We start from the raw sequence: 16,676 nt of genomic DNA, 5'->3' as shown, positions 1-16,676 counted from the left end.
CATCTCCAGCCTGAAGGTCCCACGATCGGTCGTCCTCGGCCGCTTTCTCCCCTCGAAACGCTGTTGCTGCCCGTTTTAAGACCATGGTCCTTCCCGCCCAAACCTCCAAAATACTTCCCACAGCTCTACTCCAACAATCGTCGTTTTTGAGCGGGTTTCCACACCTGTATCACACCTATTCTTCACTCCTCCCATCTCCATCCTTTTCGAGCGCACGCTCCTCCATGACGTCGGCCCGGGCCAATAGAGGCTTCGTTCATGTAAGTCGCCTCACGGATGATCGATTCCCACGTGTAGAACGTGCGATAATGCCTGATGCCATGGTTGCATAACTGCATAACTAGGCGGCACTTCCATTGATGACTCGGATGCATCAGGATTTTTTTCGCGGGCGTTTGCATTTTATCATTTCCCACTAACGACGACGGTGCAGACCCCCAGGTAGTCTACCGCATCACCAATAGCATGCCACCAGCGCTCTAGCCCGCCCACTTAACGCCTTTATCACCATGTCATTGACCGTCGCCTCCAACTTCGCCCGCCGCGGGCGCGGTTCCAAACCAATCAACCCGGCCCTGCTCAGCTCCGCTGGGACTGGTGCCATCCCTCAACATTCCTGCCAGCAGATCCGGACTTACAAGTTTGGTCGTCTGTCTTCCTACTTCGAGCCCTACGTCTACGCCCGCCATCACTCTCGTGGGTACAAGTACTGCGAGAACTTGTACAAGACGTCGTTGGCCGAAGGCGCCAAAAACGTTGTGAAGAAGGTCGCCGGCAATTACTGGTCTTCTGGCCGCCAACCGAGCCAGGCCGCGGGTCGCTTCATTAACACCGATGCCTCCCCGAAAAAGACCCCAGATAACCCGACTGGTATTCGCCCCGGCCGGAACATCGAAGACGTGGAGAGAGCTCCACTTGAACACCTCCTATTCGGTAACAAGCAATTCCAGTCGCCTAGGGAAAACGTCAAATCCACCCAATCAGCCAGCGATGTCGACTCGTCCATCGACCCAATCACGAACCGCAGGGTGCCCAAAGTCGGCGAGCAGACACAAACCCCATTCTTCTCCCATGGCCCGCCAACAGAAGCGGAACTCAAGAAGTACGACTTGGACCATCTCTGGGCGAGTTCCGAGCAGTCACCGATTGTCAACCACTACGGCAAGCCGGACTCGAGCTTCCAGGACACCCTTAGCTGGGAGCACAAAGAGGTTCGATGGCACCGTAGCGACGCCATCACCTCCGCATCCGCTACCTCAGCCGCCGGGTATGCCGCCCTTCGCCTCTCCAAGACAGCGCAGCGTCCAGAGCCTGCGATTGAAGAATACACCGACCTTGGCAAGTACGGCGCTTTCCGGGCCCACGAACCGGATGGCAAGTACAAGGCTCAAGAGGAGACTGTGGCGAACCCTGAGGAACTCAGCAAATATGGCGCCGTGCGAGCGCACGAGCCTGATGGCAAATACAAAGACTTGCCCGAGCCTCCGGCCAACGCGGAAGAACTCAGCAAGTACGGTGCTGTTCGGGCGCATGAGCCCGATGGCAAGTACAAGCTAGCGTCCGACCCTCCCGCTGACCCCGAGGAGCTCAGCAAGTACAAGCCGGTCCGGAGTCACGAGCCCGACGGCAAGTACAAGGAGCAGCCGGAGACCACTGTGGACCCCGAGGAGCTCAAAAAGTACAAGCCGGTCCGCAGCCATGAGCCTGATGGCAAGTACAAAGAACAGCCCGAAGAGACGGTCGACCCTGAGGAACTGAAGAAGTATGGACCCGTCCGCAGCCATGAACCGGACGGCAAGTACAAGGCAATGGGCGAGGCCGAAGCTCCTGTCGACCCCAAGGAGTTGAACAAGTACACCGCTTTCCGGAGCCATGAGCCCGATGGCAAGTACAAGCGCGAGATGGAATCTGCCCCGAAGAATCAGGATCTCGGCAAGCACCTCGCGATGCGCACCCATGAACCAACCAGCATGTTTGCGGCAGCCTACACAGACGCCCCAGACGCGGCCGAGATTGAGTTCTACAGCCAGCCCGTCATGGCGCACGAGCCCGACGGCCTCTACGCTGCACTGAACCACGTTCAGCCCTACCAATACGACGCGGCTGAACTTGCCAAATACCGCAAGCCCTTCCTTGCCCACGAGCCTGATGGCCTGTACGCGCTCTCTTACGTGCAGGAGAAGCCCAAGAAGGCGGAACTGTCCAAATACGGCGCGTTCCGCAGTCACGAACCTGATGGCAAGTACGCGGCCGCATATGTGCAAGCGAAGCCCGATCCGAAAGAACTTGCGGGATACAAAGCGTTCCGCAGCCACGAGCCTGATGGCAAGTATGCTGCCGCCTACGTCGAGGAGAAGCCGGATGCAAAGGAGCTCTCGTCGTACGCTCGCGCGTTTCGTAGCCATGAACCCGATGGCAAGTACGCCGCAAGCTATGTGCAAGAGAAGCCCGACGCGAGCGAGCTCTCCAAGTATGCTCGGGCGTTCCGCAGCCATGAGCCCGACGGCAAGTATGCCGCTGCCTATGTCCAGCAGAAGCCCGCCTTGAGTGAGCTTGCTACCTACAAAGTGTTCCGCAGCCATGAGCCGGATGGAAAGTACGCTCCAACGAACGAACCCCCCGTTAAGCCGGCCGACACTAAGACTTCTCAAGGACCCATTCGCAGCCCCGAGCCTGATGGCAAATACACCGCCGTCACCGACGAGACCCAAGACCTGGCTAACCACGAGGCCTTCACCTACGAGGACGCAGAAACCCGGCCGCTGCCTGACGAGGCACGGTCCAGCAAAACCACTGACCATGCCCCAGAAAAGATTGACCCTGTTGAAAATGTTGAGACTCTTGCCGAGGAAAAGTCGGCGTTCCGCCAGCAGGTGGACGAGTTGATGGCCCGCGCTGCAGTTGAATCCGGTGATGTCTCAGGCGCAAGCTCTGACGACAGCATCAAGGCCGGCAGCAGCAGTGGCCAACCGCAGGGCGGTCTGACTGGCAACTATGTACGGGATTTCCCCGAGGACTTCACCAAATCGTGGACCGCCGGGACCACCGATGCCAACTTGGACGCAACTCTCTTGTCTTCGGAACAAAAAGAGACGTCGTCTGGTACCGTACAATCTGCTCTTGAGCGGGTCACTGAAATCACGTCACCGACTACCACTCCCCCCTCCTCATCTGTTTCTTCGCCCCAAGAACCATCCATCTACAAAGTTCTCGCCTGGGATCCTACCATGCAACGCATCGAGTCTGCCGAGACCACGTCCGTCGTCGCTGACACCAGCGCACCGCTCTCCCTTGCTGACATTCTCCTCCGAATTTCCCACCCAGCCAAGTTCTTTTCACACTTTGCGCCGCTCCAAGCGCAAGGTTTCGAAATTGTGGCCGGAAGCGGGGATGTCCTCATTTTCCGCAAGGTGCGCGATGCGGTGCCGGGATCTGAGAACACATCAGTCGAAGATTCAGGAGCCGCGGCCGGTGCAGCAGTCAACCCAATCGACATGACGGGTGGTAACTACACCGTTGCGGCCAGTCGGTTTGCGAGTCCTACGGGGTTTGTGAACTATAACCTCCCAGGGACAAGCAACACCGACGACGTGCAGGCTGCACCGGCCAGTCTGCGACAGAATACTTCGCGGACGGAGAGTGCTTCGGCTGCTAATGTAAAGAACAAGAAGAGCAAGATCAGCTTCCCCAAGAAAGTGGCGATCGGGGCGGCTGGGCTGGCGGGAAGTGCGTACTCGGTTGGAGTGGTCAGTGAGTACTTTCGCAACGGGGGTGCGGACGGGAAAGGGCCAAAGGGTTTCTAAGGTCTCGGGTTTCACTCGGTGACGGCGGCTTGTGTTTTTCCTATTTTGCCTCTTCATTTTCCTATTTTCCTTGAGTCTGTCCTGATTCCTTTTTGGGCTTGTTCTACGGTAACGGTTCGGAGTTCAACGGTGGGCGTATACGAAGGTACCATTGCAGCGGAGTCTTTTTCATTACGGACATTCGGTCGGTTCGGTCGGTTGGGACATGGCGTCATGACACCCCCAGGGTTGTTCTTGCTTTTCACTTTCGTTTTGTTTCCCCTCACATGGTTCACACATCAAGGATTTGGAGGATGGCGTTCTTTCTTTTTCGACTCAGGTTCCGGACAGGAGGTATTCTGGCGTCACACTCTCGTTTTCACACATGACGGCCCGAATCAGATTGCACGACGGGAGCATATGGGACATTCATACCCGGATGGGGCTGGTAGGAGCATTTGGCTTCGGTTTCTTTTTTTCTAGGTACCCCAAGTTGTTCCGTGTTGAGTTCGCGTTTCTGGTGGCTCCTGGGTACTCTTCCTCAAGTAGCTTTTCTCCGAGCGAGTAGGGTGTGGAGTACTAGCCAATATGACAACTAACCTTGACTTGCACCGTCTTAAGCTCCTATGGTGTGTGAATTTGATACTTGTTTTACTCAGCTCGACCGAAATCGATTCCGGCCGGGACTCTGTATTGAGCAGCTAATTGTGTTTCTCTCATTCTGTGGTATCATAGTAAAGATCGTATTTATCCACCAAGACTCCTGCCCCCTCTGTCCTATTTTGACCCGGTCCTCAAGGACAGTATCCGTGTTCCGTAACCCTTCCATCCTGTATCCATGTGCCTAACGTATGAAATCGCTATCCTTAGCGTAGGTAGACTTAACCCAACATATGGAAAATCGAAGTTGCATCGTCCATCCGCCAATGCACAGATGTGGTATGTATGGTGTGGTATCTTTGGAGAAGTATCTTTGGAGAAAGAAAAAAGGATTCTGGAAATGAGAGAAATTTGCCCTGCAGCAAAGTATGACATGGGTCGGTGTGACGAGAGTTGTTTAAGAAACGTTGGTGTGGGATGAGGTGTAGGTAAGGGTGTAAAAAGCTCTAGGAAATAATACATTGGAGAAAGAAGTGAAAATAAAACAAGCAAGAAGCGTAAGAAACGACGTAGCGAAACAACAGGAACGAACAATAAAGATAAAAACACAAAAATGAAAAGAGGTCCCTTTTGCAAGGAGACGTCTGGTAGAGGTGGGGTGGGATAGGCGTTTACACCTCACTAAACCTCTTCCTCACCCCTCCCTCAGCGCCCTCCCGCTGTTGTCTCTCACCACCTTCTCCCAGGCCATACTGCCGAGACAACACATCGTGTTTGTACTCCTGGGCGTCCCAGCTCTGACGCCGGTCGAGGGCGGGTTTCCAGTTGTTTGTGCTGGACATTCCGCGGTCGGCGGATTTGGTGTTGTTGTTATCTTGAGAAGAGGTAGAGGAGCTTTGGGAGGTGGTGGTTTGTTGAGTGGCAGTGGGGGAGCGGGTGTCTTTGGGAGAGTGGAGGAGTGAGTTGGCGAGATCGGCCATGGCGTCGCCTGGGCGGGTGGATTGGTGAGAGGGCATGGTGATGGTAGGTGATGGTAGGTGATGATTTAAAAGGGAGAATTTAGGTTGGTGTTGTGTGGATTCCAGGTTTGTATAAGTGCTCGGCGTTGGTGTATAAGGTAGCAGTGCGGGTTGCTTCGTTTGAAGAGGTGGAAGGTGCGGTTGTTGGGGTTGATACACCCAAGTAACGGCGAGGGGCAGGCTTAAATCCATTGGAGGGGATCTCAGGCTGAATAGCTGTCCCGTCTCGGGCGATAAGACTTGATGATGATGTCGACGACGGGACAATATCAAAGATCTCATCGCGCATGAACGCCCGGTGTCGAGTGTTCTGGCCGGCTGCGGGGCACTCAACCATGCCCTGTAATTTAGCGCCAAGCCCGCCCGGGTTACACCACCAATCGCGCAGAGAGAGGGGCAAATCGTGCTGTCACCCTCCAACATCCATCATCCATCAACTTTCACCACCTTCGCTCCCTCTCCAGACCCCTTCCCGTTGTCGCATCACCGCGTCGCATCACACCTGCGCGCCCTCGGAATCGCCTTGCCACCCGGGCTTCCCCCGCCCCGGTGTGCTCGCCCTCGATGCACGAGCGTTGGCCACACTATTCCGCCGGCTCTTCGGAAGCCCTGGACTCGGTCTCGGCGACGTCCCAGTACCAGGCAATTGCGCGCTCAATCTCGCAGCTGCAACAGCGCCCGGCAAACCCGTCAATCCAGCCGTGCTCGGCGGCGTACTTATACCCGCAGCAGCCGTTGGATGCCGCGGACTGCGCGATGGCATCCTCCAGAAGCTACGCGCGCTCGGGCTAGCCGACGTCGGCGACGGCCGCCCGATGGACAACGGGATCGGGATCCGCAACCTGCCCAGCGCCGCGGCGGGATCGTTGACTTTTTCGCCAAACGACTCGCGTACCGTGCGGCGCGCCGACCGGGTCGAGGTCGATTGTGTCGACCGTGGCGAGGACAAGGGCGCGGCGGCTGCAGAGTGAAGTAGGTGTTGCTGAGACGGGCTGCGTGGCCAGAGTCGCTGATGCACCCACGTCTTGGGCGGTGGCTGGAGGCTGACGTCGCCTTCAAGCTCGGCTGGGTTGGGGGTGCTCCCGATCGCGGGCGAGATGAGGGGTGGGGAGGGTGCCGCGTCTAGCTCTGACACGGGACTTACGAGAGATCGTGGCGCTCCGGATTCCGCTCGCGTGTGTCGGCGCTGGGGCCGATCGCGGTAGCCATTTTCGAGGCTGGTTTCGTATCCTTCCTTGGTCGAGCGCGGGGAGCGGTTACCGTTGCGTTGTGCGGCTTTTTTCTTGTACCGTCGAACGAGCAGAAAGGCGCCGATCCAGAGGATGATGCCTGCGACCACGGTTACCACGACGATCACGATGATACTGTTGGTCCGATTGAGCGAGCCAATGCCGCCGCTGGTGTTGTCGTCAGCCGAATTGGTGGGCTGAGTGTTTCCGGTCGGCCCTATGCTCTCAAAGATATGTGTGAACGAGTTCGAGTAGTCGTCAAAGTCGGTTGGCGTGGCCGAGCTTTTCGGCTCGGCCCCTCCATCTGCCGCTGGCCCGGCTCGAGTCCCTACGTTCCCGGTGGTTTGGGTGGCCGGACCGGAGGAGGTGGTGGTTTCTCCCATCACGGGGATGATGGCGGCGGTGGCGGTGGTAGTGGACTGTGTCTCGGGTGAATCTGTCCTAGGAGGAGGTTGAGGCCCGAGACCTGGTGTAAGGGGATGCGTCTCAAGTACAGACAGGTCTGTGCTAGCCCATCGAATCTGAATGGCTGGCCCGAGGGTGTATGTGGTTGTGCTGGACGATACAGTAGCAGTCGCGACACCCCATACGCCCCCGCGGTAGTCAGTGAGGTCGGTGGTACAGGTCAAGCCGCTAGGCACGCAATACACGGCCGTCTCTCCTGGCGCGATCGTCGGAAACCCTTCGTCCGTCCGGGTCTTGGTGATACCGCAATCGGGACCGACGACAAAGCCGTATGGGCAGATGGCGGGGGAGTAGTAATGGAAGCCAGCTCCGGCGATGTTGGTCCTCCACGAGGGTGGGCCGCACCACGCGGGGCCAGCTGTTGGGAATGGTGGGTACTGCGAAAACGACCGGGTGGTCGTCAGGAGCCAGGAAGAAGTGGGACAGGGAGGCGTAAATATGGAGGTGAGTGCTGCGAGCGGTGCCGTGCCGCCGCCGACTGCAGTTGGAGCTGACATCTCGCCAAGCGGGCGAACGCCGATGAACGAGGGACACCGCAGCGAACCAACCCCCCGGTCAGTCAGTCGGCTGGTTGGGGGAGTTCCAGAATGGAAGAACCGTATGGGGGCAGATCGCATCGTGTCAGAAACTCGATCTTGTGTAAGTGGCCCCCAGGGCATGTTAGATCTTTATTGCAATACGCCGTGCTCTACGAACAGCACAGCCGGCCATTGGGATTCGATACACTTAATGCATTTACTTTATTTTGCGGCAGCGCACACTCTCATCGCCGTCATCGTCATCATCATCCTTCCTCTTGGGAGAGGCAAAGCAAATGCCACAAATTGAAACTTAGCACTCAAAAAATCCGGATGTTGTTGAGCCCGTTCAATGCTCATGAGGCGGGGTTGATGCAAGGCGCATTGGATCTCGCCCGTCCTTTTTACTCTCCCCCACCCTCCTTGATCGTATCTTGTTGGCCCGGCGTATGTCCCGCGCTTCTTCTCGTTAACGAAACTAGAACGGCCCGACCTCCAAAGGGCAACAAAACAGAGAAAGAAAAACGACGGCCTGGGCTCGCCGTTGCTCGTCAATTGATGCCTGCAGACCCGCAGAGCCCTGAGGTGTATTCTCATTGGACTTGGTTGGGACCTGGGGTTGAAGGAACACTGAGCACCTGCGGCACAGTGTATCACAACCTTCGACAGGTCCAAAAACAGCACAGCGCAGCGGAGTGCCCCTGTCCTGCGCTGGACTCCGCTGCCGGTTGCCAACAGTCCGGCCCAACTCGTGGTTTATCCCCGATGTTCCGCATCCCGCTGCAGCGGGTGAGATGTCTTGCGGGACTGGTCAAAAAGAAACAAACTTCATATTTCAACGGGGTGATAAGCGGTTTTACAACACCCGACAGTCAGGTTGAGTCGATTCAACTTCGAATTGAAACTGAAGCATGGTTAGAGCTTGTGGGCCTTTACCGTTACGAATACAATAGTGCGTCTGCAGGCCCCTGTCAACTCCACTGCAACTGGCCTGCTTGCAACCCACTTGAATCTGGAATTCTTCCCGGCAACCTGGAAACTCATGCATACGCTCACGAACCATTCGAACCTCAATTGCGCGCACCCTCCCACCTAACCACCCGTCCGCCTGCTCCAACGACCTACCTATCTCGGTGAGTTTTGATCCTCCTCATCGCGGTGCCGCAAAGATGCCGAGAGGGGTAGAAGAATTGCGAGTAGATCAGCCGTCAAAAGTTTCAAACCGTCACCAACACAACCACCCCAACCACATGAGTTACCTCTGCCGCGCGGTGCGGCTGTGATGTCCGCTGAATGGGGCAGAAAATCACGAGATGAACACCAATCATGCGCCGGAATTCTTGTCTTTCCGCTTCTGCACGGCCATGCCAGGAACCCGTCTGCCCGTGGAGTATCGGCGGAAATGGCCTTTTCCGGCCCTCCCTGGGAATGGAGTGAGATCGCATGTTCGGTGGTGGTGGGGGTGGGCTGAGCAGCATCATCCTTCTTGGCGAGGTGAGGCGAGGCGAGGTGAGGCTTGGAAAGGCAGCTTTCCGGCAGCTCTGCAGCTCCTATCCAACCCTATCACCACCTTCACCCGTCCCACCTCCACGCAGCTGAGTTTCCCGGGTAGGTAGGTATCCACAATGCGCCAACCGGCCGGAGCTCTTCGTCACACCATCACCAACACCTGGGATTTCGGGCGGGTGGTGATCCGGGGCGGGAATAGAGGAAGAAAAAAAGATGGTGGGTTGCGAACTAAAAAAGGCCAGCCGGGAACCAACAGAGCCGAAGACGCGTCCTGTATTTTTTGGGAGGGCAATGCCCCGTTTACTTTTGGGGATGTGACACAAAACCGCGGATATCTGTGTTGCGCGTCGTTTGTATCATCGTTCTGAATTGGGAAACAACGGACGCATGAAGCCCAGCTCTTGGGGGGGAACTCGCTTATCTGAAAAGTAACCCTAACCCTTACGTGCCTCATTGCTGCCAAGGCTTAGGTGCCTTTTCTTCGACAGTGTGGTTGATGACACCCAATGCTGGAGATAGGGCCAAGCGCGGCCCAGACTTCCATTAAATGAAGATTCGACGTAAAAAGGAACAAGATTCGAGATCCCCAGGTACCATTCCAAATAGTTCGAGTCCCGTAGTTATTTTGTAAGCAGAGTAGACGGGGTCTACTCGTGTAACATGAGGGGGATGCCAATCAAGAGCCGAGGCATGTGAATTTGAGGTGGGGTGCTAGACTTCGAACGTCACTCGAATCTTTCCCGCCCTTTGCCAACATCAAGTTGAACAGACAGTATCTAAAGGGCGCCTTGTTGAGTTTCAAGCCCTTCTACATTTTTACTCGTTTTCTTCGCATTTTCGAGTCATTTAACTTGAAATCGAGATGGGCCCGAAACCAGGCCAGAAGACCGCGCTTATTACCGGGTACGTCTGTCTCCTATTGCGCCTGTCAGGTCATCGCCGATTAGCGCTTGATATTAACACGAGCTTCTTTCCTCTTTAGCTGTACACCGGGCGGAATTGGTCATGCCATTTGTTTGGCGTTCCACACCAAGGGTGAGTTTCATTTCTCCTAGCTTTGGCCTCCGTTGCTAATAAACTTTCACAGGCGTCCATGTCATCGCCACGGCTCGCAACCCAGCTGTCCTCACCGAGATGGCTGCCCTCGGCATGACCACCCTCACCCTCGACGTCACCAAGGAGGAGAGTATCAAGGCGTGCCATGAAGAAGTGGCTGGGATCACTGGCGGAAAGCTAGACTTTCTCGTCAACAACGCGTATGCCCACCCCCTCCAATCACCTCAACCCCACCTTCTCAGTAAACATTACAACTCACGCTTAACTCCAGCGGCCGTACTCACACCCACCCCGCGACTGACCTCTCCATTCCGGACGTGCGCGAGACCTTCGAGACCAATGTGTTCGGCGTGATGGCCATGTGCGCAGCCTTCTCCGACCAACTGATCGCCGCAAAGGGCTTGATCATCAACATCGCCTCCCTAGCTGCCATCACCCCCTACGTCTTCGGTTCCGCCTACTGTGCCACTAAGGGCGCCGTCACCGCCTACTCGCGCACATTGCGCCTCGAACTCAAGCCGTTTGGCGTCCGCGTCATGGTTGCCATGACGGGTACGGTGCGCAGCCAGATCGCGAGCAAAACGCATCGCACGCTGCCTGAGAACAGCATCTACCAGCGCGTCAAGGATGTTTTTGAGCGCCGGTTGACGTTCTCGCAGAATAACGCGACGGTTGGTACGGATGAGTATGCCCGGAAACTGGTGGCGAAGGCGTTGGCGCCTGAGTGGCCCTTGGTGTTGCGCTCGTGGTTTGGACGGCCGGATTGGTTCTGGGCTGGTGGGTGGGCGGGCAAGGCGTGGTTCTCGACTTGGCTGGGTGAGTGGGTGTTGGATGTGGTCATGTACCGTATGATAGGGATGAAGCATTTGGAACGTGTGTTGCGCGAAGAGGAGAGACAGAAGAAACTAGCTTGAGGAAGGAAATTTAACGAACACGTTTCTTGCGCTTACAGGAACTATCTACGAACAATACGTGGGTTATCTACTCATCCCGGGTTGTTTATCTTCAGTATCGCAATGTTTGGCCAAACGGCCATTGCTATGGAGGCTTGTCCCTGCCCCTAATGCTGGCATAGGGTTAATACCTGGGCGGAGCGGCGGTCAACGGCAATACTCCGCTGTTTGCGAGCGAGGTACTTGCGACCGGGAACGTCTGTGGTTTTGTCGCGGGACCTGCGATAATGTGGACCCAGTGGCTGACTCGGTGTACGATGTTCGTCCTCTCCTTTTAAACCCTATGGGTATTGTCACCGGTGAGGTTGCTCGATCTCACAACAGCCTAACCAGAATCAAGGCAAAAGTCCCTTGCGGGCCGTCTTTCCTGCAAGACTCTGTTCAGGGTCGGAGCAATGCCTAAGATCAAAATACGGGAAACCCGCAAGATGAGTTAGCTGGCAATGTTTTGTTATAGAATATGACTGGAGACTGCCTGTCGTAGTCGAGCTTCAGAAGGTAAATTATAATCACAGAAAGATCTCAGCCCCGTCTTGAAACATAATTTTTAAACCTAATATCATCATGACGCCCGGTATTTTGCGTAGTGCGAAATCGCCTTACCTTCGCGAGGGGTCAATACCTGCATTTGCTATTGTTGGCAAATTCCGCTAGGAACGGCCTTGGGAAAGGGAACGTGTCAAGCAAGCTTGCCTTCGAGAGATGTTGCGAGAAAGAGCACTTGGGACGCGCCTTGTGGGGCAATTTCAGCCAATGATAGCGTACATGGAGGTGGGGAGCTCGGTTGTGACATGACGCCTCAGCCGCTCCGGCAGGCAACCTTTCCAGCTTCCTGAAACGAAACCTCCCACACCACAGTCTCCGAGCACCGAAGTATCGTCATACAAGAAGTTGGAACTATCAGCCATTTTTCGTTAATTCGTTTGCCTTAAGTTACGTTTACGAACTCCTCTGTCTGTATTGAATTCTCAACAAATATCAAATGGCGATCGCTACCCAGTTGCGCCGACTCGTTTTCGGGTCGCTTATCGTGGCCTCGATTGCGAAACCCCTCGAGCGCCGCTTCGAGGGTGGCGACGACGACGACGACGATACTCCGCTCCCGGTGGTTGTCTGGCATGGTAAGAACACATTCTTCGGGCAGCTCAGGAATTAACACCCACTAATTTCTTGCCTCCCCTAGGCCTGGGCGACGCCTTCAATGCCGATGGAATGCGCGATGTCGCCGAGATCATTGACGAAGTTAATTCCGGGACCCTCGTGTACCCCATCCGCATGGATGAGGATGGTTCCCGCGACCGCTACCTCTCCTTCGTTGGAAACGTGACCGAGCAAGTCGACAAAGTCTGTTCCGACCTCGCCTCACACCCGATCCTCTCAACCGCTCCCGCAATCGACGCCGTTGGTTTTTCCCAAGGCGGCCAGTTCCTCCGCGCATACGTCGAGCGCTGCAACAACCCTCCGGTGCGTAGTTTGATTACTTTCGGCTCGCAGCACAACGGGATCACCAGTTTCCGCGAATGCGCCCCGACCGACTGGATATGCCGCTTCGCCATGGCCGTTCTGCGCGGGGATGCCTGGAGTGACCGAGTCCAGAGCTCGCTTGTGCCGGCGCAGTACTACCGCAACCCGGAGGAATACGAGCAGTACCTCGAGCACTCCAACTTTCTCGCCGACATCAACAACGAGCGTCCCGACAAGAACCCCGAGTACAAGAAGAACCTCGCTCAGCTTGACAACTTTGTCATGTACATGTTCGAAGACGACACCACGGTGATCCCCAAGGAGACTGCCTGGTTTGAGGAAGTCAACGGCACCGAAAGCACTCCGCTGCGCGCGCGCAAGTTGTACTCGGAGGACTGGATTGGCCTGCGCACGCTCGACCGCAAGGGTGGGCTCAAGTTCCGCACCGCGCCTGGCGACCACATGCAGCTCTCAACTGAGTTGTTGAAGGAGGCATTTGGCGACTTCTTCGGACCGTTCAACTTGCGCCGTGGCCGTTCGGACCCGCGCCCAGCGACGGTTGTTGAGGATGACGGCGGTGACCAGGATCTTTGATGAGTGATGCACATGACTCGGGTGTACAGTACCACGTCGTCCTGCATTTCGTTTCCCTTTTTCTTTTTTTTCTTTATAGCGCCACAACTATTCTGTCATATGGGACTAGGCGTGAGGGATCGTTCTGGGCTGGTGGATTTGGGCCGCAAAGGCGTCCTGGGTTATTATTTGTCAACGGTTTGGGGGTATGGCCGCGAGAAACACGACCTAGGTTGGGTCTATGGGATATTTGTCAGATGGGTGGATATATCTGTTTCTCGGACTTGATGTTCAACAGAGTTGGGGAGCCGTTGATCTGGTCAGGTACTAGTTCTAGTTGGCGTTGTTGAAGGTTCCCATGGTTATCATGCAGCCAAAGAGCGTGCGCAAATTGAAGCCTTTCTACAAGGAACGTTGTTCCCGTAATTAATGGAACTCTGGAGTCGTAATATCTGTTGGAAACAGCATTGCCGGCGTGCCATGCGGAAAATAGGAGTATTGTGCTGATCGAGACTCGGTTGCAACGGCACATTCGATGTGTCCTAAATCAGGGGTTTGTATGTAGTGTACATGTTTTCTTCAATTATTCCTCCTTGTCTTTTCTTCGGCAAAGCATGTTCAATTCGACGGATATATTCTCCTCGGAAGTGGGACGAGAAATTCGCGGGTGTGCCGGTTCCCGTTGTCTTCTTTCCGGACATTCTGTGAACCGAGGCGACGGCAGCTTCGCACTGCAATCTGGCCATTTCCAGGCTCTAATCGGCCTCGTACATAGTATACCTACGGCCTGCCATGGAACCACTACGTTGTTCAGCGAGACTGCGGAGCTTTAGCGCTTACTGTGTGTAAGCGATAGTACGGTACCTACTCCAGCAGCCAAAACTGTTATTAACTAGAGTACATGCTTAACACACCGCCACCCTCCTCATCACCTTCCACGAGGACACATCAACAGCACTTTTGGTCCTGTTCCCGGTGTTGTTGCGCTTTGGGATTAACTAGCTTCCCGAGATGTCCTAGATGCTTGGGCTGCGCTGATTCGGTTCCGAGAAAAGATTGTGAATCATGCGTCGGGCAGAGCGTCAGACTCGCATATAAAATCGGCCGGCCCAAACTGCGCCCTCTGGCCCAGGTTGTTGCCCTTGTTGCTGCTTACCGACCAAATCGGACATCAGATGCGCACTCATAATCCATTTTCCTTTCTTGAGGTCTACTATGAGGACATTGCTGGAGGTATGTTTTGGAGGTTCGATGATATTTTCGTGTGATGGCTCTAGAAGCGGTGAACTATCTGAGCCGTTCCTAGTGTGATATCTAAACTCCCAAATGTCTTGGAGCAACAACAAGGTCGGTTTTGAAGACCCTTGGCCTGGCCAAATGTGAGGTGGGGGCAACCCACGACAGAGGCTAGGACTGAAGAATCACAATCGGATGAAGTCCATCGAGGAGGTTGGCATGAAGGTGATAAATCGAGCAACCTCGTCTCGTCGTTATAAAATCTTGGCTCTTGGAACTTCGCACTTGCTTGTCATTCCACCCTCGGTGATTCCATCCTTGAAGAGCTTTACCTGTTCTGACAGTCCGAGCATACCCCTAGGAAGCCCAAAAGTAAGTGAAGACCATCTACCCACCCTCCTCATTTGACACTTACCAACTATTCGACGCCTTGTTGTTCGAGACACCACCCATCACGACTATGTTAACGACTAATGGAGGGGCAGACTATCTCCAACCGTAACCATGTGCACCTTTTATGACTACATCTGCGCCAACTGTAGTCGTGGGCACACGACTGAGGTTGGGGCCAAGGTAAAATATTGTAAGGAGAGGCTTGCATCGCCGGACAAGAACTGCGGCGAGTTGAAGCGGAAGAAAAAGAAGGTTAAGAACAACTTTTGCAAGGGCGACAAAAAATAAATGGGTTGAAACGAGCAGGTTGATGAAAGGTTGAAGGCTTGCTGGGGGAGGGAAACCGATCCGGCGTGGCCTCACCAGGGGACGAATATCGGCGCCGGCCGTGGGTTGATAGAGGAGTTGAGCTGGACTCAGGCGTTGGGTCGTGGACACAGAACAATCATGATGCCCCCTTTTACACGTATGGAGCATTTCGATGTTGACGATGGTTTATTCTTTGATAGGAGATAATTTCCCCAATAGACTTTGGCCCGACATGCAACGACGGAACTTTGCTTCGAGCTATTGGCCACATAGGAACCTGGAAGAATCCTGTAGCAACAAATCTTCTCTTATAATCGAGCTATCCTTTATGCCCTCGAACTAAGCGTTTCAATGGACCCTCCTTATGCACCGACCGGCCGTCCATCGAACTACTCTTGCTCCTGCTAGGTTCCAGGAACTTGCCCTACGAGCACACAAACACCTCGTTAGCAACTGTCTTAAAGATTAAAATCACTCAAAAGAAAGTAACATCCGCGCCGCAGCAAAGAGTGGCAAACTCACACTATCTCGCTGTGTACTAATCAAACTTCTTCCCTGGTCTCTCACAAGACTTGGGAGTGGGATGGTCTTGATCACGCCTGCAGGCATGCTCTTGTCCGGGGGGTACCCCTCTCTGCAGCGGCAGACCTTCGTCCCCTTGAAGGAGCGTATTTCGAGCTTCCGGCAAGGTGCCCCGCCTGGTCGTTGCCTGATATCACAGGGGTCGAAACGGACGCCGCGGATAGCGCAGTGTCGGCCACAGGTGGCTAACTCGTTCCAAGAGGTGCACATGACAGGGAGTGTGACTCGGGAAGCTGGAGTTGAAATGGGTGGGAGAGGGTTGTTGCTGTTGTTGCTGTTGCCGTTGACAATGTGTTGGAGAGGGGTGGTGGTCGCGGCAGGACGGCGAGAGCACAACGGCGGCGATTTGACCTCCGGAAGCTATTGGGCGGCCCGTAGAGGCGTTTTGGGGCAATGAAGCAAAAGCGCAACGGCTGAAGATGAAGTTTCCTTTTTAATACGACTCTATTACTCGAAAGGCTGGAATGGCATTGGGTAAAGGTAGGAGGGCTTTTTATGGTAGTCAACCGGAGAGAATGAGCGGAGGACGGAGCGGAGGCAGCGGATGAGGCCCGTGTGACGACAGATGGTGCGCAGCGTGGCCTCTCCCTAGAAGCCGAGTCATGATGGTCTAGATCGGAACGGGTTCCCTACCTCAGCTTGAGTTGAGGGGCGAGCTGTCAAAGCGTTCCGTTCCATCATGGCGAATAAGACACATATGTTTGCCGTCTGGAGGCACTTGGAATATGTTTGACAGCGAGACTTCAGCTAAAATGTCAAGATCGGGGCCAAACCGCGGAGGCCGCGGCAGGTGGCGACGAAACTTTGGTGGTGAGAGTTGAACAGCTCCGCGGAGGAACTGATCTCCCCAAGGGATCCATGAGTTGTAGTCGGCGGAGGCCGAGCCATCTAGATTTCTACCATCCGGGATCTGGGTTGTATGGTTTTGGGTTTGCTGATGCAGTCTTCATAACTTCCACGAAAGGAGTGCGAGATAGATTGCTGCAGA

General features: G+C 55.0%; 5 protein-coding genes across 5 annotated transcripts; 3 read left to right on the top strand and 2 right to left on the bottom strand.

Annotated features, from left to right (window-relative positions):
• Positions 1-509: 509 nt before the first annotated feature.
• On the top strand, positions 510-3,803 carry C8A04DRAFT_11375 (uncharacterized protein; the record flags this gene model as incomplete). The annotated part of the gene is made up of 2 exons (XM_062776946.1): positions 510-2,033; positions 2,193-3,803. 2 exons carry the CDS (start codon positions 510-512, stop codon positions 3,801-3,803), a joined length of 3,135 nt encoding a protein of 1,044 aa, XP_062637865.1.
• Positions 3,804-5,053: 1,250 nt separating this feature from the next.
• Positions 5,054-5,398, bottom strand: C8A04DRAFT_27677 (uncharacterized protein; the record flags this gene model as incomplete). The annotated part of the gene is made up of 1 exon (XM_062780375.1): positions 5,054-5,398. One exon carries the CDS (start codon positions 5,396-5,398, stop codon positions 5,054-5,056), a length of 345 nt encoding a protein of 114 aa, XP_062637864.1.
• A 499-nt stretch (positions 5,399-5,897) lies between these two features.
• On the bottom strand, positions 5,898-7,592 carry C8A04DRAFT_27676 (uncharacterized protein; the record flags this gene model as incomplete). The annotated part of the gene is made up of 1 exon (XM_062780374.1): positions 5,898-7,592. One exon carries the CDS (start codon positions 7,590-7,592, stop codon positions 5,898-5,900), a length of 1,695 nt encoding a protein of 564 aa, XP_062637863.1.
• Positions 7,593-9,984: 2,392 nt separating this feature from the next.
• C8A04DRAFT_36494 (acylglycerone-phosphate reductase) lies at positions 9,985-11,092 on the top strand (the record flags this gene model as incomplete). Its single annotated transcript, XM_062783544.1, has 4 exons — positions 9,985-10,025; positions 10,105-10,157; positions 10,210-10,378; positions 10,450-11,092. 4 exons carry the CDS (start codon positions 9,985-9,987, stop codon positions 11,090-11,092), a joined length of 906 nt encoding a protein of 301 aa, XP_062637862.1.
• Positions 11,093-12,113: 1,021 nt separating this feature from the next.
• Positions 12,114-13,189, top strand: C8A04DRAFT_11391 (Alpha/Beta hydrolase protein; the record flags this gene model as incomplete). Its single annotated transcript, XM_062776954.1, has 2 exons — positions 12,114-12,252; positions 12,315-13,189. 2 exons carry the CDS (start codon positions 12,114-12,116, stop codon positions 13,187-13,189), a joined length of 1,014 nt encoding a protein of 337 aa, XP_062637861.1.
• Between the last annotated feature and the right edge of the window lie 3,487 nt (positions 13,190-16,676).

The sequence above is a fragment of the Dichotomopilus funicola genome (assembly GCF_033296635.1).
Source record: "Dichotomopilus funicola strain CBS 141.50 unplaced genomic scaffold C8A04scaffold_23, whole genome shotgun sequence".
Lineage (NCBI taxonomy): Eukaryota > Fungi > Ascomycota > Sordariomycetes > Sordariales > Chaetomiaceae > Dichotomopilus > Dichotomopilus funicola.
This window is presented reverse-complemented; position numbering and strand designations above follow the sequence as displayed.